Source organism: Mus pahari, chromosome 4, assembly GCF_900095145.1.
Source record: "Mus pahari chromosome 4, PAHARI_EIJ_v1.1, whole genome shotgun sequence".
Classification (NCBI taxonomy): domain Eukaryota; kingdom Metazoa; phylum Chordata; class Mammalia; order Rodentia; family Muridae; genus Mus; species Mus pahari.
The window spans coordinates 98,065,564-98,092,123 of record NC_034593.1 but is presented as its reverse complement, the minus strand read 5'-3'; the positions used below and the strand labels follow the sequence as shown (position 1 = coordinate 98,092,123).

Genomic DNA, 26,560 nt, shown 5'->3' with positions numbered 1-26,560 from the left:
TTCCTTCGTTGCAGGACCAGAGTCTTTCATCAGCCATATGTGACGCCCAAAGCACCTGCTCATGTTGTGTCCTTGCCAGGGTTTCTTCTCACTGGTTTCCACTCATTCCCTTCATTTCAAGAGTTTGTGCCAATGATTTAGCGTTCTTACGTTGTAGTGACATGGCCTTTGGGGACAACACATGATTTCTGATACTTTGAATTTACAATAGATATAGTTAAGGGAACAGCAGTCTAGTTTTGAATCTTTTCCCATTTTTCTTTTTAAGTAAATTTATTTTAAAAACAAACAAACAAACAAACTCCTCAACCAGTGGACTGTGGTGGTTCATGTCAGTAATTCCAGCATTCAGAAGGCTGAGAGTAGAGATTGCCTTGAATTCAAAGGGACATGTTCCAGGCCAGTGTGGGCTATTGAATGAGACCTTGTTCATTCGTGTGTGTGTGTGTGTGTGTGTGTGTGTGTGTGTGATTTAAAATTTCACAGTCCCACATCATGCGCAACTTCTTACATGGTGCAGTATGACAGAGATATTGACTTGTCACCCCAATTCTACCAGAGGCTAACTCAGTGTCCACCCCATCCACAACCCTCCCCTAGGTCTGGCAGCTTTCCTTGATCCATGAGGTCATCACTCTGTCTCTCTGACAGAAGGAAGTGGGAAACCCAGAGTTGGAATGACTGTGGAAGCTGTGCAATTAAAAACTAGCATGGAGCCTGGAGTGTGGTGCCTGCCTTGTATCCCAACACTCGGGAAGCAGAGGCAGGTAGATCTCTATGAGTCTGAAGCTATATTCATCTACATAGTTCCAGGATGATCAGGGCTGCATAGAGAGACTTGCCTCAAAAACGAGCTAGCTTTTGGGCTGGAAAGATGGTCTAGATGGCTAAGAGCACTCACTGCTTTATCAAGAGGCCATAATTTGTAGTGTAGCACCTCTACCAAGTGCCTCATTAACATGTGTAACTCCAGCTTCAAGGAATCTAATATCCTGGCTACAGTGAAGCAAACACACACACACACACACCTTAAAAAATAAAACCCAAATGTCTTGGGAAACCAGAAAGGATTCGACCAGTCTGGGAGACAGGACAGACAGACCGGAGAGGGCTTCCCAGGAGGAGGAAAAGCTAGTCAGAGCAAAGAAGGGGAAGAGAATTCCAGGTAAAAGGAGCTTGCTCAAAGAAGGCCCCGAGGCAAGGAGGGGAGCGTGGTGTGTGGGAAGGAGGGAGGAAGGGGCATTTCCAGAAGTTAAACACCTCCCAGAAGCTGGTAGGCAGCAGGCAGAGGGAGTGCCATGTTTGGACAATCTCCCCAGGACAGCAGGTGTCCCTCCTGTTGTGGTGATCCCCATCTATGAAATTATTTTTGTTGCTATTTCATAACTGTATTTTTGCAACTATTATGAATCAGTAATGTAAATATCTGAAATACAAGATATCTGATATGCGTGCCCTGTAAGGGTTGTGATGCACAGGTTGAGAACAGCTGCCTTGAACTGTCTGAGGGAGATATGTGGTTGTGGGGCATACCTATAATCTCCACATCTGGGGGATGGAGATCAGAAGATCCAGAGTTTAAGGTCATCCTCAGCTGCACAATGAGTTTGAGACAATATCCTCAAAACACAAAAAAATAAAAACAAACTAGTTTGAATGGGGAGCACTGGCCTAATCCCATACAGTTGTCCCTGGCTCTGTGACTTAAAATGTTTTTCTCTCCCGAGTTTCTTTTGAAGTTACCTTGGGTTCCAGGAATTACAGAAATGATTGATAAACATCTTTATGAACAAATGACCCAAACTACTTCCAAACAGCTGCAGAAAGCTACAGAAGAAACCACTAGCCCCATCGGTATGGGTGATTATCCTCAATGATAAGGCTGCCCCATAAAGCCGGCCTCATCATATCCTCAGAACCGGACTGTTCTGGGCAGGAGAACAGCCATCACAACCTCTCTAGGACTCCTGGTTGAGATGATGACCAATCGAGCTGTGGTCTTAACCAGGACTACCTGTTCCGTCTCTGCCCCCTAAACAGACCCCTAACCTTCCTTTCTCTCCCCTTTCTTGCTCTACCTCTCTCCTTTCCAGTGCTGGAATCTGAACCAGGGCCTTGAGTATGTGAGGCAAGGATTCTACAGATGAGCTAAGTCCCTGTTCCTGTTAGTCTTGGAGACAGACTTGAGAGTCACTGCACCCATTTCTCTGTTCTCCCCAAAGTGATCGTGTTGGTGAAAAACCTCCATCGTCTGTCCTTTGTGACTACTGTCTCTTCGGTGTGCTGAGTGGGTAGCTAGTCTCCCGGGACACTTGAAGTCTTGGCTCAGTAACATGAGCACACTCGAGGACATGCCTGTTCCTAAAGTGACTTTCTGAGTACAGACGGGCTTCCTGCACAGCCCTACCTCCAGGCCACCTCCAGGCCACCAAGCCATGTGCTCTCCTTACTCATCCAAGGTAGCGCATCTTCCTGTCTTTTAATTTGTGGGTTTTGGCTCTGTACTCACCAAGCTGTGAACCCCTTGCATTTGGTTACAGGGTCACAGTCTCAGGCTAGCTTCAGAACACAGTGAGAATTGAGAAAGTAAGGAAGGGAGGGAGGGAATGAGGGAGGGAGAGAGGGAGAGAGGAAAAGAGAGAAGGGAGGGATAAAGGGAGGGAAGGAGGAAAAGAAAAGTAAAAGAGAAGGAAAAGAGTTGATTTCCTTCAGCACTAAAAATCCTTATCTTTAGCTGACAAATGGACTGGGCTATTCTGTTACTTGTTATATGTCCCAAGTAGCACGATTTTAATTGTATTACATTTTTATTTATGTTATACTTGTTTGGGGCAGTGTGTGCAACATGGGAGTCAGTTATTTCCTTCCAGTTTCTGGATCCCAGGGATTGAATGCAAGACTTTAAGGTTCTAGTCAAGCATATTTCCCTGGTGAGTCACTCCACAGCAAGCCTTAGCACAAGCATTTTTAAAGAGAGGTATTTATTTATTTATTTATTTATTTATATTTTTCTTAAAAGACTATCTAGAATTACTTAGACTTATTTTTAATTAATTGATTTGTTAACTAACTTTGTTTTTCTTTTTCTTTTTTAAAGATTTATTTATTTAATGTATGTGAGTACACTGTCTTCAGACACACCAGAAGAAGGCATCAGATCCCATTACAGATGGTTGTGAGCCACCATGTGGTTGCTGGGAATTGAACTCAGGACCTCTGGAAGAGCAGTCAGTGCTCTTAACCACTGAGCCATCTCTCCAAACCCTTAACTTTTGGTTTTTCAAGACAGGGTTTCTCTGTGTAACCTTGGCTGTCCTGGAACTTGCTCTGTAGACCAGGTTGACCTCAAACTCATGGAGTTCTGCCTGTCTCTGCCTCTCCAGTGCTGGGATTAAATTATTAAGCTATCACTGCCCAGTAATTAATTTATTTTTATTTCATATTCACTGGTGGGGTTTGTCTGCATGTATGTCTTTTTGAGGGTGCCAGATCCCCTGGAACTGGAGTTACACACAGTTGTGAGCTGCCACCTTGGTGCTGGGAATTGAACCTTGGTCCTCTGAAAGAGAAGCCAGCGGTCTTATCTGCTGAGACATCTCTCCAGTCCAAAGAGAAGTATTTATAAATAAAAATAAAACTAATAGTAAAAATAAAAAAATCCCTGGAGTTTGTCTTGTTTTGTTTTTGAGAAGCCAAAATTTCCAAGTGATTTCTGGAATTACACTATAAAGGACTGGTGCAGAGGCACTCCCTATACCCTACCCCACAAAGCACCTGCCATAGTTTTCATACCTTAGATTACACAGAGCTTGCCCTCTCAGGGGTTCAGGGACCCCAACATTTTGTTGACAGTCTTCAAGTGTTTTCTGAAAAGACTGCAGCTTTCTATCCTTAACATTTATTACTATAATTTCTTTTAGCTGCTTTCTATTTTCCAGCCTTCCGGCTGCTAGATATTCTGGAAAGTGTACGTTTTAGGACTAGGAGAAGACACAAGAAGGGTAGAGCAAGTTTGTGGCTTTTGTGTCAGTTAATGTTTTCTACTGTATGAGAGTGTGTATGTATGTGTGTTTTGTTTTTAAGACAGATTCTCACTACCCAGCTGGCCTTGACTTTACAGAGGTCTCTATTTCCGATGTGATAAAAAAGGCAACTACTACTAAGCCTTACTAAGTTTTGGTTTTTTGAGACATGCTGGCCCTGAACTCACACACCCGATGCTCCCCCTCACAAGGGATGCACACGGACATGCACTACCTTATCTGGCCAAAGGAGGTAATTTCAAGTGAGGTCTTCTCACTTTAAGTGTAACAGGAGTGTGTAGGTTGGGCTTGGTGGCACACCCCTTGGATACCAGCACTCCCCAGGTAGAGGCAGGCATCTCTGTTTGAAGCCAGCCTGGTCTACATAGTGAGCTCCAGGACAGCCAGGTCTATAGATTCTATCTCAACAAACAAAACAAACAAACAGCCAAAAAGAGTAACTTGAACGTGTTTATAGAATAGCCTGGCAATGCTCAAATTATGTAAACATAAACTAGTTTCAGTCGTAAATATAAGCTACAACTTCTTACAAAGGTCTATTGGATTTGGGGGAGGGGTATGTGAGAAGAGAGGTGGACTCATCATCTGACCACCAGCCCTTCTTCCCCTGGTTTTAAACACAAAACTGTAGCCAAAACCTAGCCAAAACCGTTGGAGACCCGGAAGGGGCAAGCTCAGATTATGCTGCCTCCTAGCCTCCCTCAGTGTCTCTATTTATTAAGTCCATCAGGGTCTCTAGCCTTGTCCTTTTATCTCAGGGGGCTTGGCAAAGGTTTGTTGCGGGGGAGTGGGAGCAGGGGGGAGGGGCGCGGGGGGGAGGGCTAGTATAAAAAGAAAAATAAAGGGCGAAATGGCACAGATCTTTAATCCCAACATTTGGTTGGAGGCTGGACAGGTTTACATAGTTACTAGTCACAGCTACACTGTGAGAACCTGTATCAAAACAAAACGCCCCCAGGGCTCGAGAATCTTGAGGGTAGGTAACTGGGTGAGTATGTAGCTGTGCTATGGTATAAAAGATAGAGGAAAACTGGCATCTGCAAAGTGCACTGTCTTCCAGGTCAGCTTCGGTCCACACCGAGATACTCCCTTCAACCAGAGGAGCCTGAGGCATTCATGATTTCACTGGAGGGGGCGATCAGAAGGCCTTACAGAAAGGACTTCAGAAGAGAAACACCCCGCAGAAGGCTACCACGCCCTTTTCGCTTCACACCACTCCCTCTGGACCCCGCCTAACACTGCGGCTTCCGGCGAGCTAGGCGCCGTCCCCCTCCCCGGGCCGCCCCGCGCCTGCGCAGTGAGACCAGGTCAGCGCGCAGGCGCAGTGCATCGTCCACCCGCCGCTTTCAGTGCTCTCTTAGTGTTAACTGGTGAGGTGGAAGGATGGTGCTGGACCTGGATTTGTTTCGGGTGGATAAAGGAGGGGACCCAGCCCTCGTTCGAGAGACGCAGGAGAAGCGCTTCAAGGACCCGGGGCTGGTGGACCAGCTGGTGAAAGCAGACAGTGAATGGCGACGATGTAAGTACCAGGAGCTCGCCGTATCCCCTTGAATCCCTTGAATCCCTCATGGCTTCAGAGGTCACGGCTTACAGCTTTTGTCAGATGCTCCTGGAACTGGCTGGCTCTACCAGCTTATCCGTAGAACAAGTTGGGAACCGGGTTTGTCCCCCTCTCCCTGCAGCTCCGGTGGCCTGGGTCCCTCCCCGCGCGTGCTCTGTGCTGTCGCCAGTGCCTTAGGAAGGAGCAGCATGCACGCACGCGCAGGGAGAACTGTCAGGCCCTTGCGTAGCTACGAGCAAGCCAGAGCTGGAATTTTACTTGGGGGCGGGCTGGGAATTTCTTTTCCATACGTTTCGGTCGTTCCCAGAGCTTTATTCAGCCATAGCAAACCCAGCGTAGTCCTTCCGGTTTTGATGGGATCAAAGGCTGCTCTCTCAGACTGAGTGACTTCTGCTGCATCCTAGGATTACTCCACCTCAGTCGAACCATTTGGGGACTTTGGGGTCTACTCTTGGCTAAATGCAGTGACCCTGAAACTTGGGATGGCCATTTCTCTAACCCTGAAGGCATGCCTTTAAGAATCAGGCTTTTCCGTGCTAGATCAGATAGGAGGGAGGGGTGCTGTAAGGCAAGAAAAGGCTTGTAACTACTGAGGATGGGTGCGATTTGTGGTATTCTGGAAAAGACGTTGGCAGAGTAGAAGTGACCCACCGTCATTCATGAAATTAAAAGAAGCCCTGGTATCCTCTACCGCCAAGTGATCACCTGGAAGACCGGATGTTGTCAGTGGCATGTGACTCTCGGGTTGTCTGATGCAATAGGTCTGCAACCAGCTGAGAACCTGGTTTATAAGAGCACTGCAAAAAGGCAATCGCACGATCCAAGAGTGTCTCCCTCCTATGCCCACCCTCCAAAATAAACAGGATTTCTTCCTCTCTGTAGCCCTGGCTATCCTGGAACTTGCTCTGTAGACCAGGCTATCATTGAACTCAGAGATCCACTAGCCTCTGCCTCGGGAGTGCTTAGGTCAAGGGTGTGTGCCACCATACCCATCTGGGTGTTGTGGTTTTATCTTTTGGGGACATTGATTTTACTGTTAAAGAGCTTCTTTGGTATCAGAACATATTTGCTTAGCTGACCGTTGTGTACCCGTTCTGTATATTTCAGGTACTCTAATAGGGTAATTTGTCAGAGTCTACACTTGGACCTAAAGTTTTGAATTGGTCTAAACTGAACCCCCTTTTTTTGTTTAAGATAAAACATATGGGGGGGGGTGTGCCTGCCTTTAATCCCAGGACTCTAGGGGGCAGAAAGAGATGGATGTCTGAGATTGAGGTTAGCCTGGTCTACACAGTGAGTTCCAGGCCAGCCAGGGCTATATAGTGAGATCCTCTCTTTGAAGGAAGAAAGAAAAAGGAAATACTCTGAGGTGCACTTGGTGGCATTCACATATTATCCTAGCACAAGGTCGACGGAGGCAGGAGGATATGTATTTCAAGGCCAGCAGACCCTGCCTCAAAAACAAAACACCTTGGTTCTGAGCACCTTGCCTTGAATCATAATCAGAAATAGCAAGATTTTTGTACCTATCTAATCTGACTAATGTGACTTTAAATATGTTAGTGGTCTCTTGTGTATAATATACACATATAGGAAATTTTGACCCTTACCTGAAGAGATATTGGTAGGTTCTATATGGATCAATAGTATAGACAGGCATTAAAGGACAACTTAAACAAATGAGCAAACGTTTGTTTTCGAGGTGAGGTCTTGCAATTTTGTCCAGGCTAGTGTAGAACTCAGTGGACCCAAACAGTCCTCCCCTCTCAGCTGGGGATGCAGATCTGCCCCTATACCTGACTTTAAAGGTGATGAGCACTAATCAGACCAGGAACCATTGACAGTTATAAAAATGAGGACCAGAAGTTGGGAGAGAAATGGGTGGGCCCTGAGCAGAACTGGAGAGGGGTAGATGGATAAACATCTTTTTTTTTAAAGAAATGCATAGCGCCTGGAGAGATGGCTCAACGATTAAGAGCACTGACTTGCTCTTCCAGAGGTCCAGAGTTCAATTCCCAGCAACCACATGGTGCCTCACAACCATCTGTAATGGGATTTAACGTCCTCTTCTGGTAGACAGAGACAGTGTACTCAGGTACATAAAATAAATAAATCTTTTTAAAAATGCATATGAAAGGGAAAAGGTTTTACTTTTTTCAAACAGGGTCTTATGTAGTCCCTTTGGAGTGAGGCTGGCCTTAAACTGATTCTGTTTCTCATGTCCCTTATTCTGGAATTTCAAGTGTGTACCACCACAGCAGGCTAAAAGGTGTGTGTGTGTGTGTGTGTGTGTGTGTGTGTGTGTGTGTGTGTGTGTGTTTACAGTGTTTGAACCTAGGTACATGCTAGATAAGTGTGCTACCACTGAGTTATGAACAACTAACTTCCTTTCTTCCTCCTTCCCTCCCTCTCTCCATCCCTCCATCCCTCTTTGCTTCTTTTCTTTCTTTGGAGCTAGGTTCTTGCTATGTTGCCTATTCTGTCTTTAAACTGGCAGTCTTGCTCTAGTGTCCTGAGCAGCTGGGAATATACTCACACACAGCCATGCCTCCTTATCTTCTAAATTTTATTTGAGACTGTCTCAACTCTTATTACAGTGCAGCCCTGGCTGCCCTCAGATTCACGTGGTCCACCTTCCCCTGTGTTTGGGGATTAAAGGCCCCACACCCAGTTGTCAGTTTTAGGATCAGCAACACTTAATTCTATAAAAGCAATTATGTATTTCAATGAGCTGAACAGAAGGAGTTGGCTTTATAAATCCTGGTTGAAGACAGTAGAAACAAAGGCAAAAAGCAGATCAGTCAACTGAAGTTTCCCTGTAAGACGGTAGGATACAGTGGGACTTCAACATGGGCTGTATCCATTTTGATTTTGTTGGAGCTGGGTGCAGGAGCATAGTCTAAAACGGCGGCCTCCCATAATTTTTAAAGATAGTTAATGCACAGACATAAACATGTATGCAAATACCCACAATGTTCCAGTCCTTCGCAGCACACCCCATCCTTGGTAAGGATGTGACAGACATTTGTCCTGTGTATGAAGATCTGTGTCCAAGGTGCTTCTAAAAATTACCATCTTTGTTATTGCTGGGCTGAGTATTAAATCCAGGGCCTTCAGTAGGCCAGGCCAGTACTGTGCCATTGGTCGATGTCCAGAGCCCTCTTCTTCCTTTTTCTAAGGAGAGAAAAGTCAGCATTTTGGTTTTTGATTGGCTATGAGATTCATTAATGAACATTGATTATTGGAGTGGAGCAGCACATAGGAAGCTGTCACTAGTGCCGGGCTGTCATTGTAAGGGACAAGTCCCTGGGGATAAGCTGCTTCTTAGGCACCAGGTCTTCAGAATCATCGGCATTAAAGGGTGAAGCCTTACTTTGAGATGTTGATCTTCTGGCAAGCAGGAAACTTGAACTTGGCCCCATGTAGGGTTTCCCTCACATGTGCCTTATTCTGCAAGGTGGTGCAGTTTTATGTGATGATCTGGCCAGTGTGAGCTTGGCCACTGTGTCCTGAGGCTTAGCATTGCACTCTGCATACCTATCTAGAATCTAGACTGGGGACATCATGAGGTCAGAGACATGAATATCCATTAGATAACTCTCTTTCTCTTAGAGCAATCCAACAAATCACAGACTGCGTACACTCTCAAGGAGGGTGCTGTTTGCAGCCATTGCACATTAGGTCCCAATGATGGAAGATATCATGTTGGCTTAATTGGCTGTGAATATTTTAAAAATATTTATTTATCTTATGCGCATGTGCCTAAAATGCATGTGTTTATGTATATCCCACATACATGCAAGAACTTGTGGAGGATCTTGGGTCTCCTTAGAACCTGAGTGAGTGCCCTGTGGGTGCTAGGAACTAAGCCTGGGCTGTTCAGGAACAGTGAGGTGAGCCCTCTTTAACTGTTGAGCGGGTCCCTCCAGCCCTATAGATACTTATTAACAAGGTCTCCCTAAGGAACCGGAGTAGCCTTGAACCCACTCTGTACCCAAGGAAGACCTTGACCTTGTGATCTAACTGCCTCAGACTCCTAAATAGCCAGGATCACAGGAGTCTCTGTCTGTCATGGCAGACGCTGACATGTGTGACTGTTCCTTCACATCCTGAACTTCAGATTAGAGGATAAGGATGGGGTTCTTACTGATTTCAGTGTGTCTGAAATAGTAGCAACCCCAGGATTCCGTCCTCTGGAATGTACTATGCATCTTCATGGAGAGTGAGATTTCTCCTTATCAGTGGAAGCCCTGTTCCAAATCTTTGTTTTCCCAACAATTAGAAGAGCTTTCAAACAGCTCTCCTTTTTGTTTTAGTCCCTCATAGATTTCTGCAATGCTGATCTCACCCTTGGGTTTGCAGGCTAAGTCTTACACTCTTGTCTCAAGAACACCAGAGGCCAGGGTGTGAATCACAGATACAATACTGACCCCAAAAAACCGTAAAGGGAACTGGGGCTGAAGAGGCCAGAAGTGCCTGTAGTGAGTGAGCCTCAGTCAGAAACAGGCCATCTTTGTCAGTGTGCTAATCAGAGGCAGGATGGAAGGTGTGACGGGCCACTTCATTCTCCTGTATCAGAGTACAGAGCAGTTATAGCTAGATTTTCTAAACACCTTGGTTTCCTCAAAATCTTCTTTAAGCCTATTAAATACAAAAATTGTATGTTTCATGATCAACTATATTAAGATTCACATTAATCCATACTCAAATTTGCTGAAATAGTTTACATCTTTTCTTTCTTCTTTACAAATCTTCAAAATCTAATGTGTGTTTTACACAGTCTCATTTAGGTTTTACTACATTTTAAATGCTCAGTGGACGTCACATATATATAGCTAAAGACTACACAGTGAACCGAGCGGCCTTAAAGCATAATATACCTCCAAGTTCTTCTTTGGCTCCCCATCTTCATCCCTCAACTGCAGATGGCCTCCATTCTGCTGTAGCCTGTCACAGTCCTCAGACTGCTTTCCACTTCTGTGGCTCGGTTCACGTGTGCGTGCGTGCATGCGTGTGCGCACTACCCCAGTTCATCCACCTGTGCTTCTGCTTGCTCGAATGGCAGTGCCTCAGTTGTTTGACTGTTCTCTACACTCTCCCTCTTCTCCTACAACAGGCTGTGTAGATGGTCAGGCTGCCTCCAGAGGGCTGGGACTAAAAGTGTATGTTTGTATACTGTGTGTGTGTGTGTGTGTGTGTGTGTGTGTGTGTGCACATGAAGGTCACATATTTTGGATATCTCCACTTTTTTGTGTGTATGTGTGTGGGTTGTTTGTTTTTTGGGAGTGGATCTCTCTAGTTCTGGCTGCCCTGGAACTCACTGTGTAGATCAGATCAGCCTGCCTCTGCCTCCCAAGTGGGGGGTTAAAAGAGTGTGCCACTGTTCCAGATTTCCTCCCTTTTTCTTTCTTTCTCTCTCTTTCTTTCCTTCCTCTTCCTCTTCCTCCTCCTCCTCTTCCTCCTCTTCCTCTTCTTCTTCCTCCTCTTCCTCTTCCTTTTACTCCTCCTCCTCTTCCTTCTCCTCCTCTTCTTCCTCTTCTTCGACGACATGGTGTCTCTGTGTAGCCCTGGCTGCTTTGGAACTTCCTCTATAAACCAGCCTGGCCTTGCATTCAAGAGACTTGCCTGTCTCTGCCTCTCAAGTGCTAGGATTAGAGATGTGCACTACCTCTGTCTGGGTTTCCACTTATTTTTTGATATATGGTCTTTCAGTAAAACTGGACTATTCAGTAAAATTGGGCTATACTGGCTGGCCAACAAGCCCTAGAGTGGGAATTGGATTGGTGGTGGCTCATAGCTGCTGTAAAGCAGTTTTCCGGGGTTGTTGTAAGGACTGGTATTCTGTGAGCAATATGAAGACTTACCACAGCCTCCCAAGTGTATGATTTCACTTAAACCACTCCCAGACCTGTCTCCGTGTCGATTATAAATAGAATTGAGCATTGTGTTAGTCACATTCCATTACCACGCCTGGTCATTATTACTTCTTGGTGGAGGTTCCAGACCTTATGCTATGGTGCAAGAAACAAAGATTGGGACAGAAGAAGCAAACTCATCATTTGCATAGGACTTGATTGTAATGTGCAGAATTGGAATTACTCATTAACTTTAGCAAGACCACTGAGTATAATAAACAGTCAGCGCTGTTTGTATGTATAAATAGCAGTTGGGAAAGTATTACATAGTTCCTGTAAGTGGACTTTAGGATAATTGGGCAGGCTTTGGAGATGTCTCTCCCAGGTAGCTCTGTTGTGCTCTGGTGATGTATAGAATATGGTGCCTTTTAAAACAAGATTTATTTGTATTATTTTTATTTTTGTGCGTGTGTGCACATGTTCTCGTGTCTATGGGATGCTATGTGAGTGTAGGTGTCCGTGGAGGTCAGACGTGATGGATTCCCTGGAGCTGGAGTTAGGCGATTGTGAGCTCCATGGTGTGGGTGCTGAGAACAGAACTCAGGTCCTCTATAGAAGATGTATAGTCCCTTAACCCCTGAGCCATCTCTCCAGTCCCAGATTCTGGTACTTCAGTTTCAACTCCATCCTGGCCTTTTCCTGGCCTTTTCCTTGTCACCGAATCCTGGGATTCCCTACTGTAATCAGTCTCTGTCCACTAACGTTACCAGTCTAAGCAGAGATCAGCACTGGGTTAGTAGACTTTTTTTTATTTTTTATTTTTTTGGTTTTTCGAGACAGGGTTTCTCTTTGTAGCCTTGGCTGTTCTGGAACCCACTCAGTAGACCAGGCTGGCCTTGAACTCAGAAATCCGCCTACTTCTGCCTCCCAAGTGCTGGGTTTAAAGGCGTGTGCCACCACGCCCAGCTAGTAGACTTCTTGTTACTAACAATTAACTGAAAAGACTCCAAGAAATGGAAGATCTTGGTGTGGTGGCACACCCCTTTAATCTCTGCACTCAGGATGCAGAGGCAGGTGAATCTCTGAGTTTGAGACCAACCTGGTCTACAGAGTTAGCTCCAAGACAGCCAGGGCTACACAGAGAAACCCTATCTTTAAAAAAAAAAAAAGTAGGAAGATGTCAAATATAGTGGCACCTGCCTGTAGTCCCAGCCTTTGAAGCAGAGGCAAGAGGATTGTCAGCAAGTTCTAGACCAGCCAAAACTATGTAGCAAGACTGTCTAAAAAAAGAAAGAAGGCCACCCACCTCAGCCGTTCACCTTGTGACAGTCAGGAAGCAAAGAATGAGGAAAGGTAAATATACCCCCTGCCCTTGGTGCACAATGCTAGCTAGTAGTATCTGTGACCTCCCGCTAGGTTCCAGCTCTTAGAGAGTCAAATTGTGCCAAACTGAAAACCAAACCTTTAATACATAGCACAGAGCGTTTGCAGGAGGGACAGTGGTCAGTGGGTATCTTAATGATGTGTGCAGTGTTGACATACGACTTTTTCAATTTTAGGCAGATTTCGGGCAGACAACTTGAACAAGCTGAAGAATTTATGCAGCAAAACTATTGGCGAGAAAATGAAGGTAAGAGAACTAGCAGGCTTGAGAGCGTGAGCAGTGAAGCTCTAACCCTGTGTCTGATGTCTGTGATACTGAATCTCTTACCAGGGAGAAATTATTTTATCTATCAGGCTGGCCTTGAAACGGAGACCTGCCTACCTCTGCCTCCCAGGTGCTGAGATTAAAGCTGTGCAGCACCATTGCCCGGCTAAGAAGTGACCCTGTGGTGGCTTCATCTTTCATTTCCAGGAAGGCATCTTCCCACCAGGCTGCAGAGATCTTTGTCTTACTATAGTCCTGCTTTGAGTGGAGCACATACATGCTGCCTGTATCTTGTTAGGCACTCTGCCAGTGAGCCTGTTTCTTTAAAATACCTTATTATGTGACTACATGGATTTATGAAGAAGTCCATGGCAACTGGAATGTGCTTCATTTATACTCATACACGGGCATGAAGTCCAACCTGGAATCGTGGCACATTATTCTTCATGATATCTTGCATTCTTTGACAGTATTTTGTTATACTTATGGCTGTGAAAATGGACCTCAGAACAGTTTTATCCTACGGGACTCATGCTGATTAATCATTTTCAGGTCGGAGATTCCTTAGTCATGAATACTTTTGTGCCATATGTACCCCTACCTAAGTATTGTTTAGATTCCCTTCACAGACAGTGCCCGCTAAGTGTTTGACTGCGTATCGGGATCAGAAGTAATGATCTGACTGACAAGTAATGAGCACAGAGATCGGGGTGCAGGAGGGAGTCCCCTGCACTCTGCCATGTTGCCTTGATTTGTTTGTTCCTTTTCCTTACCTCAGATCCATTTTTAACCCTTAGCCTATTGCTGGGGTTGTTCTTAGAGTGTTAACAAGATTCATCCTCAGTGCCAGTTTTGACTACCACATTGATTTTTGTTTTGTTTTTTCTTTTGAGGCATGGTTGCCCTGGAACTGGCTCTGTAGACCAGGCTGGTCTTTTTTTCACAGGAATCCTCCTCCCTCAGTCTCTCGGATGTCTTGTGGTTTCTTTGATGGGTCTGTGTGTGGCAAAAGCTGTTCTTACTTTCATGATATTAATGCTCTCACCCAACAGATTTATTGACTTGTCCAGGGTCAGAAAGGAAGAAGTGATAAATAAGGACTTGAAACTTTGATTTCTGGTTTTCAGTTAACTAATGTCTCTACATGTTGTGGCTTACTAAACATAATGCAGCATGATTAGCTTATATGATGTGTTAATTTGGCGTGTACTTAATAAAACAGTGTTAGAATTTTTATCTTGATTAAATTGCCTTTTCTTTCTCCTCACAGAAAAAAGAAGCAGTGGGAGATGACGAGTCTGTCCCAGAGGACGTGCTGAATTTTGATGACCTCACTGCAGACACATTAGCTGTAGGTTTCTCTCCTCTTCTGAGATGACTCTGTTCCTGTGGTGACCTCATTCCTGGACAGGAAGAGCTGGAGCTGTATCCATGCAGCAGTATGAGAGGCTCCATCCAGTGCTGGACTGTTCTACCTGCTTCCGCTGTGTCCCTGAGACTCCTTAGTCACAGGAGAGAGGTGGAGGGGGACAGTGAAGGAGGAAAAGAAAAGGCACGGATCTGTTTGGCCTGTGTTAGCTCCATTTTCTGCTTTCTTTCACAAAGGCAGGGGGTTTCTCAATTTACTCTAGTTAAGCAGCGGTTTCGGGGTGATAATTTTCTGTGTTTGTCACCAAACTGCTCTTTGAAATCCTTAGCATACTGCAAGAGTATAAACCAGAAATGCAGAGTTGCTGTGTGTGCAGGGCTGGCCTAGGGGCTCATTTCTCTAGCTGGGTTTGGTAAGGGTTCCCCTGAGAAATTAGAGCACAGTTTGAAATGTCTACAGTAAGGGATATAAGACAAACTTAAGACAGGGTCTCTTGGTCCTCATAAAGTTATTATCTTCCTGGAGAAATTTGAGTGGGAATACATAATAGAGTGCTAAACTGGCTCAATCTAGAAAATTGGAAGTTAAGGGAAAACACAGGACCAGACTCCTGGGTTCTATGTATATGCATATGAAGGGAGGGAAGGTCAACCTGAAAGAAAGGGAAAATGCTTAAGGATTAAAGGCAAGACTGTCTGCCTTGTTGAATCAACCTCTCTTCTTAAATGCATTCATTTCTAGTGTGAGGTTTTAGACCAAGGACAAGGGGCTGAGTGAGGTGCATATTGAACATACCAGAGGGGACCAGGCCTTCATGATCACCCAGCATCTCTCAGTCCCTGCCGGTTACAGGACATGGCTGGCACACCCCCTGAACTTTCCAGCCTAGAGGCTGGGTTCCCCTCCCCCAGAAGTTCCTCCCTGTACAATCCAGACAATTTGGATCCAGACAATTTGGTCTCCCACTTCCTCTCTGCATTTTCTCTGTCCCTATGTGCACGAACTCTTTCTGTCTTTGTCACTGCCGCACCCCTCCCCACAGCCCCACCCCCACCCCATCCCACCCCCATCTCCCTCTGCATGGAGACTTCCCTGGCCTCTGTTCCTTGGGACCAGTGAACCCACCGGAGAGCAGCTTCCTAGTAAACTGCCTTTCTGTATTTTTTTTTTAAAGATTTTATTTATTATATGTAAGTACACTGTAGCTGTCTTCAGACACACCAGAAGAGGGAGTCAGATCTCGTTAAGGATGGTTTGAGCCACCATGTGGTTGCTGGGATTTGAACTCTGTACCTTTGGAAGAGCAGTCGGGTGCTCTTACCCGCTGAGCCATCTCACCAGCCCGCCTTTCTGTGCTTTAATTCAGCTTGAATTGGCTCATTTCACCAGCGTAGAATAATTTGCGATTTAGTATTTACTGTTTTTTTGAGTTAGGGTCTCATAGAGCCCAGGCTGGTTTCAGACTCTAATTCTGGCTTACACTCCTGAATCCTCCACCCACTGACTGCTGGGATTATAGGTGTGTGCATTGTTGGGGACAGTATCACAGGTTGGCCTGGATTTATAATCCTCCTAGTTGCTAGAACCAGCAGGTGCAGGGTACCATTCTTTTGAGGGTATTTTTTTTTTTAATTTGTTTTGTTTTTGCTTTTTGTTTTATCAAGACAGTGTTTCTCTGTGTAGCCCTAGAACTCACTTTGTAGATCAAGCTGGCCTCAAACTCAGATCCACCTGTCTGTGCCTTGAGTGCTGGGATTAAAGGCATGTGCCACCACATTTGGCTTCCTTGTCCGTTTTTTAAATGTTATCCTGGGCAGAGTGCTTGTCTAGCGTATTCTAAACCCCAGCTGTGATACCTCATACGCTGCCCCTCCAGTAAAAAATGAGTTGTCACTCCAGTACAACAGTTAAGATGCTGATATTTTATGGATGCCCCGCCCTCGGGGTTTGTTCTTCGACAGGCCCTGAAAGTCTCACAGATTAAAAAAGTCCGACTCCTCATTGATGAAGCCATCCAGAAGTGTGATGGGGAACGGATAAAGCTGGAAGCAGAGCGATTTGAGAACCTCCGAGAGATTGGGAACCTTCTGCACCCCTCTGTGCCCATTAGTAACGATGAGGTAGGTGGGGCTGGGCTGGACCGTGAGGGGCCCCCTCCCTGACTGACTGGCGATGTGGGAGGAAAGACGAAAGGCTGGCACTCAGTCAGAAAAGCCAGTCTTTGTGTGTCCCTTTGCCCACCAATTGAGTATTGCAGGAGTCAGATCCCTGCCCGATTGGGAAGTGGCAGAGACAGTAGATAGGAGGGGACTCCCGGCCCAGAAATCTCTTCTAAATGGGGCTGCTGTCCTCCGTGGCCTGTTGCCCCTGGTAGCAGTAAGTCCTGTGGGAGGGATCTGTTAAATCAGCCTAACCCCTCACCCACACCCCACTGAGAAGCCTCAGGTTGAAGGGAAATCTGCATGATAAAAGTTTCCTGCAGAGCGGGAGCTTCCCCGGCACAAAGCTGCTCTGAGCCCAGCCTTTGTTCCCAGACACCCCAGCCGTGGCGGGGCCCATCTGTGCCTCTTTCATTCATTCCCTTGTGAACACTGAACTCACTGCCGGCTGGGCTAGGAGGCCTTGGAGCCTGAGCAGACGGAGGTCAGGGCCTGGAGCCCACCCTCATGTGGCCTAGAGACCAATGAGAGCCCACAGAGAAAAAGTCCTGCATTCTCCTCTGTACCCCAGGCGATGCCAACTGTCAGAGGCGGCGCTTGTGCGGGGCTTTTGGAAAGCCATTTAAAAGGGCAAAGAGAGAAAATATACTGTAGGTTTCCAAGCAAATCAAGGTTCCAAGTTTGCTGGCTGGCGCTGCTTCTGTGACTTGGTAACTTTCTTGTCTGTTGGTAGCAAATTCCCTTCCTCGTTGGTTGTATATGAGACTGAAGCTGGTGCTCGGTTTAATGGATGCACTCAAAGGCTCTGCTGGTCTCTGCTATATGCTCTTCTCCATTGTTCCCTCAGGATGCAGACAACAAAGTAGAGCGCATTTGGGGAGATTGTACAGTCAGGAAGAAGTATTCCCACGTGGACCTGGTGGTGATGGTAGATGGCTTTGAAGGCGAAAAGGGAGCCGTGGTGGCTGGTAGTCGGGGGTACTTCCTGAAGGTAAGAGTCGGGAACCAGAAGGAACTATAAATACGTACGTGCGCGCACACACACACACACACACACACACACACACACACACAAATAAATTCGAGAAGCATGATCATACTTGAAGAGGCTCACAAATCCTCTACTTGAACCCGATGCCTGCTTGCGAACTCGAAGCAATTAGACGCGATTCTCTTTCTGAGGCAAGAGAGTGCTTACCCAGATTCCACAGAACAAAAGCCACTCAGTGATCCTTCATAATGACTGTGTTTTGCTGACTGAATCAGAACAGTCTCTGCCTTTGAGGAGCTCAGTGTAATTGGACAGTCAGACAAGTAACCAAGCCTCCGAGCCCGGTGGGGTAAGGCTGTGCTCTGAGGCGACCCAGCATGCTTTGAGCTGTGCTAGGTGTGGGCAGCTGGCACAGACTGACTGGAGCAGAGGGCATGTGAATTCAGGAATTCTTCCAAAAGGAAATGGCAGAATAATTTTGGAAATGTTGCACACTTAAACATTGTACATTTACAAATGAATCTGGTGTTAAGAATTAACACAGAAAACACCCATCCGTGTACCCTGGCTGAATAACTTCTTTACTCTGGTCTGTTTTCGTGGGGATATTGTGGAGGTGAGAGGACTCTGAGACAAGGTCTCACTTAGTCCCCAGACTGGCTTCAGGTTCACAGCAGTGCTACCTCAGCCTCCCGGATGCTAAGTTGACTGGGTGGATCACGACCACCAGCTACTTGAGTCTCTCAGACATGGTGTCGTGACCATGTGCCATGGGCCTTGGTGTTAAGAATCGCCTGGGCACTTGTGTTTGCAGTTTTGGCATGGTTATCTGTGATTGTGTGAGTGAAGTTGAGTTGGAGAGGTTCTCATCATGACAGTTCCACATTACAGTCCACACCACTTACATAGTAGTGAGGAGGCAAAACGTAACTCGCGCAGCTTAGGGCAGGAGCAAAGCCCATAAATTGCTCTTGTGGACAGTCGCAGCAGTAAAAACTTTCACCGTTGTACCCAGATGCCAGCCCAGCATTAGGAATTCCCACTGATGAGGCGAGCAGGTGTTCTTTCCTGAAGCCAAGTAACACCCAAAACTGCCCTAAAACCAGACATAATTTTGAACATAAATATATTGATTATCCTCTTCATAGCTGGTATCGAGTTGTAAAAAAAAAAAAAACAAAACTGCAAGTTGGACTCATAGATTGAGTTCAATTAATATTGTAAATGTTTCCATACAAGAGTTTTTAATGGACCAACTAAATAAGATACCACTTTAAAACCAGTATCTCAGGCTATTTATTGTTGCATTCTGGTCTCATCCACCTGCCTGCGCCTTTTGGTTCTGACTGGGCTGGTGACAAGACTCAATCCCATTTGCTGTGTGTGGTCCTTAGGGGCCCCTGGTGTTCCTGGAGCAGGCGCTTATCCAGTTTGCACTGCGTACCTTGGGGAGTCGGGGCTACACTCCAATCTACACCCCCTTCTTCATGAGGAAAGAGGTCATGCAGGAAGTGGCCCAGCTTAGCCAGTTTGATGAAGAACTTTATAAGGTAAGTAGATCAATGGTGACATGATACATTCTCCACACAGCTTTCTGCTTTGGTAGGGTGCTTTCAAAGTTCCACCATAACCAGGGAAGCACGTTTGCTAAGCCTGGCTTTCTCCTCCTCTTTGAGTACTTTGGGCTGACTATGAACTGTTTGTAAGTGGGACTGGCCTTGAATTGCTGAACCTCCTATCTCAGTCCACTGAGTAGTAGAGTATGCTACCATGTCTAGCACAACAGAAATGTATTTTCTTACAGTTCTAGAGCCCAGTGTGCAAGATTAACATGTTGATTTCTTCTGATGCTTCTGTTCTTGGCTTGCACCTGCTCACTGTGTTCTTGTATGGTTTTCTGTGTACTTCTGATCACAAATATTGGTTTGCTTGGTGGCTTTGTTGTCTCTCTGTTTGCTGTGCAGCACTGTTAAGGCAGGGATTCAACCCTGGGCCTCTCGAGGCAAGTGTCCTACCAGCGAGTTATAGTCCCACCCCTTGTTTTTATTTTGAAACAGTCTCAGTAAGTTGCCCAGGCTAGCCTCAAATTCACTTAACCCAGGCATATCTTGAATTTTATATTCTCCTTCCTCACTGGGCAGTGGTGGTGCATGCCTTTAATCCCAGCACTCGGGAGGCAGAGGCAGGTAGATTTCTGAGTTCGAGGCCAACGTGGTCTACAGAGTGAGTTCCAGGACAGCCAGGGCTACACAGAGAAACCCTGTCTCAACAAAACAAAACAAATCAAATCAAAACAAAATCTCCTTCCTGAGTAGCAAGGATTACAGGTCTGCAGCCTTTATTTTATTTTATTTTATTTTATTTTTTATTTATTTTGGGGGGGGTTACTTTTTTTTTTTTTTTTAAGATTTATTTATTTATTATTTGTAAGTGCACTGTAGCTGTCTTCAGACACTCCAGAAGAGGGCGTCAGATCTCGTTATGGATGGTTATGAGCCACCATGCGGTTGCTGGGATTTGAACTCCGGACCTTTGGAAGAGCAATCAGGTGCTCTTACCCACTGAGCCATCTCACCAGCCCTATTTTATTTTATTTTGAGAGAGAGAGAGAGAGAGAGAGAGAGAGAGAGAGAGAGAGAGAGAGTGTGTGTGTGTGTGTGTGTGTGTGTGTGTATTGGAGTTACAGGAATGTGCACTATGCTTGCAAGATTGCTTGACAGTCTTGCTGCTTGTGTAGTCCTGGCTGGCCTTACTCATTTGTGAGTTCCTCCCTATCCCTCTGTCTCCAGAGTACAGGATTAGGATGTAGGCAGAGTTGTCTGCCTTTCTTTTATGTTTTGGTGGTTTGTGTGAAGGACAGTGGGTAGTTTTCTCCAGAGGAGTGTGCTCAGGTTTTCAGGCACGGTAGCAGGTGCCTTTCTCTGCAGAGGCATCTCACCAGCCCAGCAGGTTTTTAATGTTAGTTTATTTCAATACTAAAAACCACATGTGGTTGGTACCTCCCATGTTAGTGTAGAACTGAACCCCTTTCATCTTTCCCCTAGAAACCTGTGTAACTCTTATCACTAGGAGCTTAGAAGAGAAGCCCCTTTACTGTCTACAAACACGGACCGATCTCCCAGTCCACTTCCCGAGACTTCCACTCTTGACTGCAGACTAGAAACGTCCATCCTTGTATCTTCCGCTTGAACCTGAGACAACCAGAGGGTTCAAGTTGAATTTCAGAATGTTTTTCTGATCAGCTGACTGACATTAAACACAGCTTCGATCTGCCTGGCGCTCGGAGCTGGCTTCTGTTCATTGGCAGAAGGACTTAGAAGTATTTGTTGAGTGCATAAGATGTTGTACATCTGCCAGCATTGACCATTTAATATCATTCTATGTTTTGCAGTTGTTGAGTAAGTTTTTAGGCTCTTCATTTGCATGTTTGTTTTTGTGAGTGTTGGATTTTCTGTCTTATTTATTTGTTTGTTTTTGTTTATATGTGTGTGTCAGGGTGCTTTGGTCAGTGCTCTACATAGCCCGAGCTGACCTCAAACTCAAAGCCCTCATGGTTCAGATTCCTGAGTGCTGGGATTTTCTTTTTAAACTCCCGCAGGGGCTCCTCTTTAGACAGACCTGTTGCCTTGCTGTTTTAGACTTCACCCCAGGCATTGCTATATCTCTCCTGGGGCTTCGTATGCAGTCTTTCCTCACGTGTATCCCTCCTCCAGGTGATTGGCAAAGGCAGCGAAAAGTCAGATGACAACTCCTATGACGAGAAATACCTGATTGCCACCTCGGAGCAGCCCATCGCGGCTCTGCACCGGGACGAGTGGCTGCGGCCAGAGGATCTGCCCATCAAGTACGCTGGCCTCTCCACCTGCTTTCGTCAGGAAGTGGGCTCGCATGGCCGTGACACCCGTGGTATCTTCCGAGTCCATCAGTTTGAGAAGGTGAGTAGATGGGAGGAGGAGAGTCGGTTCCCTGTGTGTCCAGATCGTCCCAGGAGGAGCGTGATCTGCCTGCCCACTGGCTGAGGTTTTCCATTCGTTACGGATTTCTTGGTGGGGAAGCCTAGAGAACGCATGTAGTGCTGTGTGCACAGACTAGAGCGAGGCTTCCTAAATCTCCTGTGCCAGTTCCACCACTCACTAGCTGAGGGACCCCTGTAAAGAGAGCAACTGGCGGGAGCCACCTCCCAAGGCTGGCCGAACACCAGGCTGGTTAGGTTAGTGTGTGTCAGGCACTTACTGCAATAGCAAGCACAAGACGGTGATGCTCTATAGACTCCATCATCCTGGCTGTTGCAGTCCAGTTAAGAACCGATCTCCTCTGGGACCCAGCCTGGCCTGTGCCCGGGACTGTGGGACAAGCTCACTGCTAGTGCGTCTCCACTTTTGTCCTTTGTTTTATTCATCCTCACTGCTGTCTGTCTCCTTGACCCTCTCTGCAGATTGAGCAGTTCGTGTACTCATCGCCCCATGACAATAAGTCATGGGAGATGTTTGACGAGATGATCGCCACCGCAGAAGAATTCTACCAGTCTTTGGGGATCCCTTACCACATTGTGAATATTGTCTCAGGTATGGAACCCCTCATCTCTTCCTTCTCCCCTTTCTGCATCTCACAGATCACTTTCACCAGCCCAGGCACCACACAAAGAGATAGCTCTCAGTTCAAGTCATTATCCACTTTCATTAAAATGTCACACTCTTCTCCCCGGAGCATTTGGTGACAAGACCTGAGTGTGATTTCCCTTCTGGGGATTTGATGTAATGTGCAGAGTTCTTCAGGCTCGCTGCAGAGGGCCTCCTGAAACACCATCCGCCCTTCCTGAAGCTGGGGGTTTCCTTACAGGCTCCTTGAATCATGCTGCCAGTAAGAAGCTCGACCTGGAGGCCTGGTTCCCAGGCTCAGGTGCCTTCCGTGAATTGGTGTCCTGTTCTAATTGCACGGATTACCAGGCTCGCCGGCTCCGAATCCGATATGGGCAGACCAAGAAGATGATGGACAAGGTAGTTAGCCCCTCAGGGAAGCGGGCTTCCTACACAGGGCACAGTTTTTCTATTTCTAATTCCTGGGAGTGTGTGTTTCCAGCGTCATGGGAAAGTCAGCTCAGTCTAGTTCCAACAGACAGCAGAAGTGACTTGTGCTGAGTCAGGACTGGGTTCTTGTAGACAGGAACCTGAGCCTAGCTCTATTCTACACAGTAATTCAAGCTTTTCTCTCTTTGGCTTTCTTTTCCTTAACTCCAGAAAAAGAATAATCTCCGTTTCTCTACACAGAACAAGTTGAAGACAATGTCTTCCCTCTTTTCGCCCAAAAAGGTCAGGTTGTAAGCTCCTCTCTTAAACCCAGTCTCCAGAGCTGGGCGTGGTGGCGCATGCCCTTAATTTCAGCACTCAGGAAGCTTAGGCAGCCTCTGTATGTTCGAGGCCAGCCTGATCTATCTAGTGTGTTTCAAGACAACCAGATCTATACACTGAGACTTTGTCTCAAAAAAGCAAAAATGACCCAGTCTTCAGACCCTGATCTGTCCCAAGTTGGGTTTGGCATGGGTTAAAAGGAGGGGCCACACTGGTGATTTCTTCTTCTGCCACATCCTCTGAAAGTACTGTAGCCTCTACTTGTCACAAGTGCGAACATAAGGCATCTTCCTAGGGTTACCTTAGAGGCAGTAAAGAAAATCAGGTTTTATGAAGTTGGAAATTGGGGAATTTATGGCTGAGCGGATGGTTCGAGGTCAGGAATTGCAGCTGAGGGATGACTTTAATTTTCCCTGTGGAACCTGCTCTTCCCAGGTGGAGTTTGTCCATATGCTTAATGCCACAATGTGTGCTACCACCCGGACCATCTGTGCCATCCTGGAAAACTACCAGGCAGAGAAGGGCATCGTGGTGCCAGAGAAATTGAGGGAGTTCATGCCGCCAGGTACAGTCCTCCATCTTCACACCTTCTGAGGGGTCCCTTTGAAATCTGCACCCCATTTTCCTACAGTCTGCATAATTCTGCCCTCCGCATGATGCTGGGAACGGAGTGTGGGTGTCATATGCAGATCCTAACCTCAGAGTGGGGAAGAGAAGAGCAGAGCAGTCCCTCTCTCGTGTGGGTACCCCTTCGTTGAAAGGATATTGTCTACATTTTCCACTGAGGTCTGTGGGCTTTAACAGAAGTAATAGATCACTTACGGGCTCTTCCCTCCCTCCCAGGGCTCCAAGAACTGATCCCGTTTGTGAAGCCTGCACCCATTGACCAGGAGCCATCTAAGAAGCAGAAAAAGCAACATGAAGGCAGCAAAAAGAAAGCAAAAGAGGTCACCCTGGAGAGCCAGCTGCAGGACATGGAGGTCACTGAGGCCTGAGCGCTCCCTCCTCCCGGTTTGCCAGACTGCCTGCCTGCTGGGATCCCTGGCCTGCCCTGGAACGGAGAGGCCCAGTACCACTCCTCACCCGTCCCATCTGACTGCACAGTGGCTGGGGAACCATCTGCTGTGAACAGAGCAGGTGTCCCTTCTCCTCGCACGGGCCGAGGCTCTCTTCACTGATGACTGGTGAAGCCACGCAATAAAGCATCTCTGGGGAGGGCACAAGGCCTCCCCAGTCTCCTCCCCTCCCCAGGCTTGAACCTTGTCTCTGCTGGCTCTCCCTGGGCCTGAACTACTCTCCCAGATAAGGCTTCTTTGAGAATGATACAGAGCCCTTCAGCCAAGGTGTTAGTGAAAAGGTTATTTATTTAGTAAAGGCTTTTTAGAAAGCCTGGAGTTGTAACACAAGTTGTCATGACAAGGATTGGGATTCTCTGTAAATTTACTCCTGCCTAAAGGCTGTGAAGCTTAGAGACCAGTATGCTAGGAAAGCCTCTAGCATGTACTTCCCTAAGAAGGGCCTCTCGGAGAGAGGGGCTGAATGTGGTAGCTGACACTCCTCCACGAGAGCCCCTAGGTTCAAAAGCATGAGCTGTGGTTAGGAACAGCAGCTTCTGTCTTTATAGCTGTCCCCATGCGGAGAGACTTGCCACATAGCAGGCACTTGCTGTAGTGTCAGAGGCAGGGCAGAGGGGTGCAGGATGGGTCTGTCCTCAGGAACTCCCACTGTGTCCTAATAGCTGGGCACCTGCACCCGGGGAAGGTAGTATTCAAGCTTTCCTCACCAGTTCCCTTTCATCTGTGATCTGTATCCTCCACTCTAATGACACCTTAGGTCAGTCTGGGGCTTGCCTCCTAGCAGGTTCAAGTGCTTCCTCTAGATGCTGCCTTTTATCTTCATATGGCCCTAGAAGGTAGGGTGGGAACATGATTATACCTGTCCCAGAGTAGGAGAATGAGGTAGCGTGGCCAGGTGGTAGTCTGGCTCAGAGTGACTTGGAGAGGTTGGGAGCTGAGTATGACCCGGCTTGTGACAGGCCTTCAGCTCAGCCCACCTCAACTGCTTTGGCCCAGTACCAAGCAAGGAAAGGTGCCATGTGCTCATTTCTTCCTAGGGAGTTGGTTAGCCCTACTCTCAGTAAGCCTGTCAAAACTGGGTGCCTACAAGGGGAACACCAAGGCTCTTCTGCCTGCTGTGGCAGCTGGGGCCCCAGGCAGGCTCCGTGGCCCCTTGGCTTCAGCCCTGGGAAACGGCCTGGACAAGAGGACAAAGGCAGGCTGCTCCTATTTGTGATTAATTCACATTCCCACAACCTTAACATTCAGTTTAAAGAAAAGCAGCTTGAACTATGATCTAGAGGCTAGGCCGTTCCGCTTACAAGTTTGTTAGGTATAGCTAGGTGGTCCTGTGTTGTCTCGGGCCTGACCGAGGTCTCCACAGCTGCTCTCCCCACCCCTGTCCTCTAAGGCCTGTAGGCTTTGGGCACAGAGTTCTGCCTTCCTGCATCGGCTCTTGTCTCCCCTTCACTAGCCAGCTTTACTCTCTGCCTTGCCAGTTCTCTGGAGCAGCCTGCTCTTGGACTCTAGACTGCCTGAGCAAGTCAGTCATTTCTCCCTGTCTTCCCCAGGCAGGGCCAGGTAGTCTTCACAGAATGTGTGCCTCCTTGCCAAACCAGAGGAGAGCAAAAAATGGCAGCCTTCCCCACGCTTCATGCATAAGATAGGTTGACACGTGGACATTTGAATAGAGCAGTCCCATGCTCTCAGGATGTGAGCTAACTCAGGGGTTCTTAGCCTGTGGTTCGCGACCCCCTTGCCAGACCTGTTTCCTAAAATATTTACATTATGCTTTATGTAGTTAGCAAAATTGCAGTTATGAGTAACGGCATGAATTTTATGGTTGGGGGCCACCACAACACGTGGAACTGTATTTAAAGGTTGCAGCATTAGGAAGGTTGAGAACCACTGGAAGGTGTGGTTTATTCCCCAGAGCGAACCATACTCCTTTCTTTGGAACTGTGGTGGCTCTGGCTGATGCAAGCCTTGTTTAGAGGATGGGCTGACCCACCTGGAAGTGCTTGGGAATGAGCCCAGGTAACCTTGACTCCACCCTGGTTGTGCCTCCGAAGCCAATGCCCTCATCCCTGGCACCTTGACTGCCCCAGCTCCAACCTCAGCTACCCGGGTTACCTCAGCAAACAACCCCCGGAGGCCCTATGGAGTGAGTCAGAACCCTGAGTCCCTTAGAAGGTTTTGGTTCCCACACCCAGGAATTCAGAGCCAAAAATGCAGGCCTAGCTGAGCGAAGTAATCTACTGGGACGTGATGCGTGTCCTAACCACTGATCATCAACCAGAAGGCATGCCTTCTGAGGATTCTAAAAGGTCAGACAAGTGTGGAGGCCCAGCATTTCCTAGGGACCATCCTGAGCTCAGCCCGCTCAACAGAGCAGCCAGTGTGTCTACAAGGCACACCCCTAGGCCAAAACCCCACTCCTGGCAGCAGACTCCCTGCAGTCTGTCCTGCTTTAACTTCCCTGAAGCTTTTCCGGTTTATCCTGGATCTATCAGATACCTCCTCCCAACTCC

At 47.0% G+C, this 26,560-nt stretch overlaps 1 protein-coding gene and 1 non-coding gene across 3 annotated transcripts; one reads left to right on the top strand and one right to left on the bottom strand.

The window, feature by feature from the left end:
- The first annotated feature begins 5,297 nt into the window (after positions 1-5,297).
- Sars (seryl-tRNA synthetase) lies at positions 5,298-24,232 on the top strand. Of its 2 annotated transcripts, XM_021195449.1 has the most exons (12): positions 5,298-5,562; positions 13,019-13,089; positions 14,378-14,458; positions 16,438-16,596; positions 17,483-17,626; positions 19,021-19,176; positions 21,340-21,561; positions 22,062-22,191; positions 22,466-22,623; positions 22,864-22,935; positions 23,410-23,539; positions 23,818-24,232. In XM_021195449.1, the coding sequence occupies exons 1-12, from the start codon at positions 5,427-5,429 to the stop codon at positions 23,967-23,969; spliced, it is 1,611 nt and encodes a 536-aa protein (XP_021051108.1). In that variant the 5' UTR covers positions 5,298-5,426; the 3' UTR covers positions 23,970-24,232. The 2 variants fall into 2 exon arrangements, with proteins under 2 accessions (XP_021051108.1, XP_021051110.1); XM_021195451.1 differs by lacking the exon at positions 22,864-22,935 and having other exon boundaries at positions 23,818-24,225.
- LOC115063886 lies at positions 9,198-9,328 on the bottom strand. Its single transcript, XR_003843754.1, has one exon. It is a non-coding gene; the product is annotated as a small nucleolar RNA SNORA70 (small nucleolar RNA).
- Positions 24,233-26,560: the final 2,328 nt, after the last annotated feature.

Coding starts and splice junctions, on each gene's coding strand:
- Sars (XM_021195449.1), top strand. CDS start 5,427: ATGGTGCTGGACCTGGATTTGTTTCGGGTGGATAAAGGAGGGGACCCA. Junction 19,177..21,339: donor TTGATGAAGAACTTTATAAG/GTAAGTAGATCA, acceptor TCCCTCCTCCAG/GTGATTGGCAAAGGCAGCGA. Junction 23,540..23,817: donor GAGGGAGTTCATGCCGCCAG/GTACAGTCCTCC, acceptor CCTCCCTCCCAG/GGCTCCAAGAACTGATCCCG.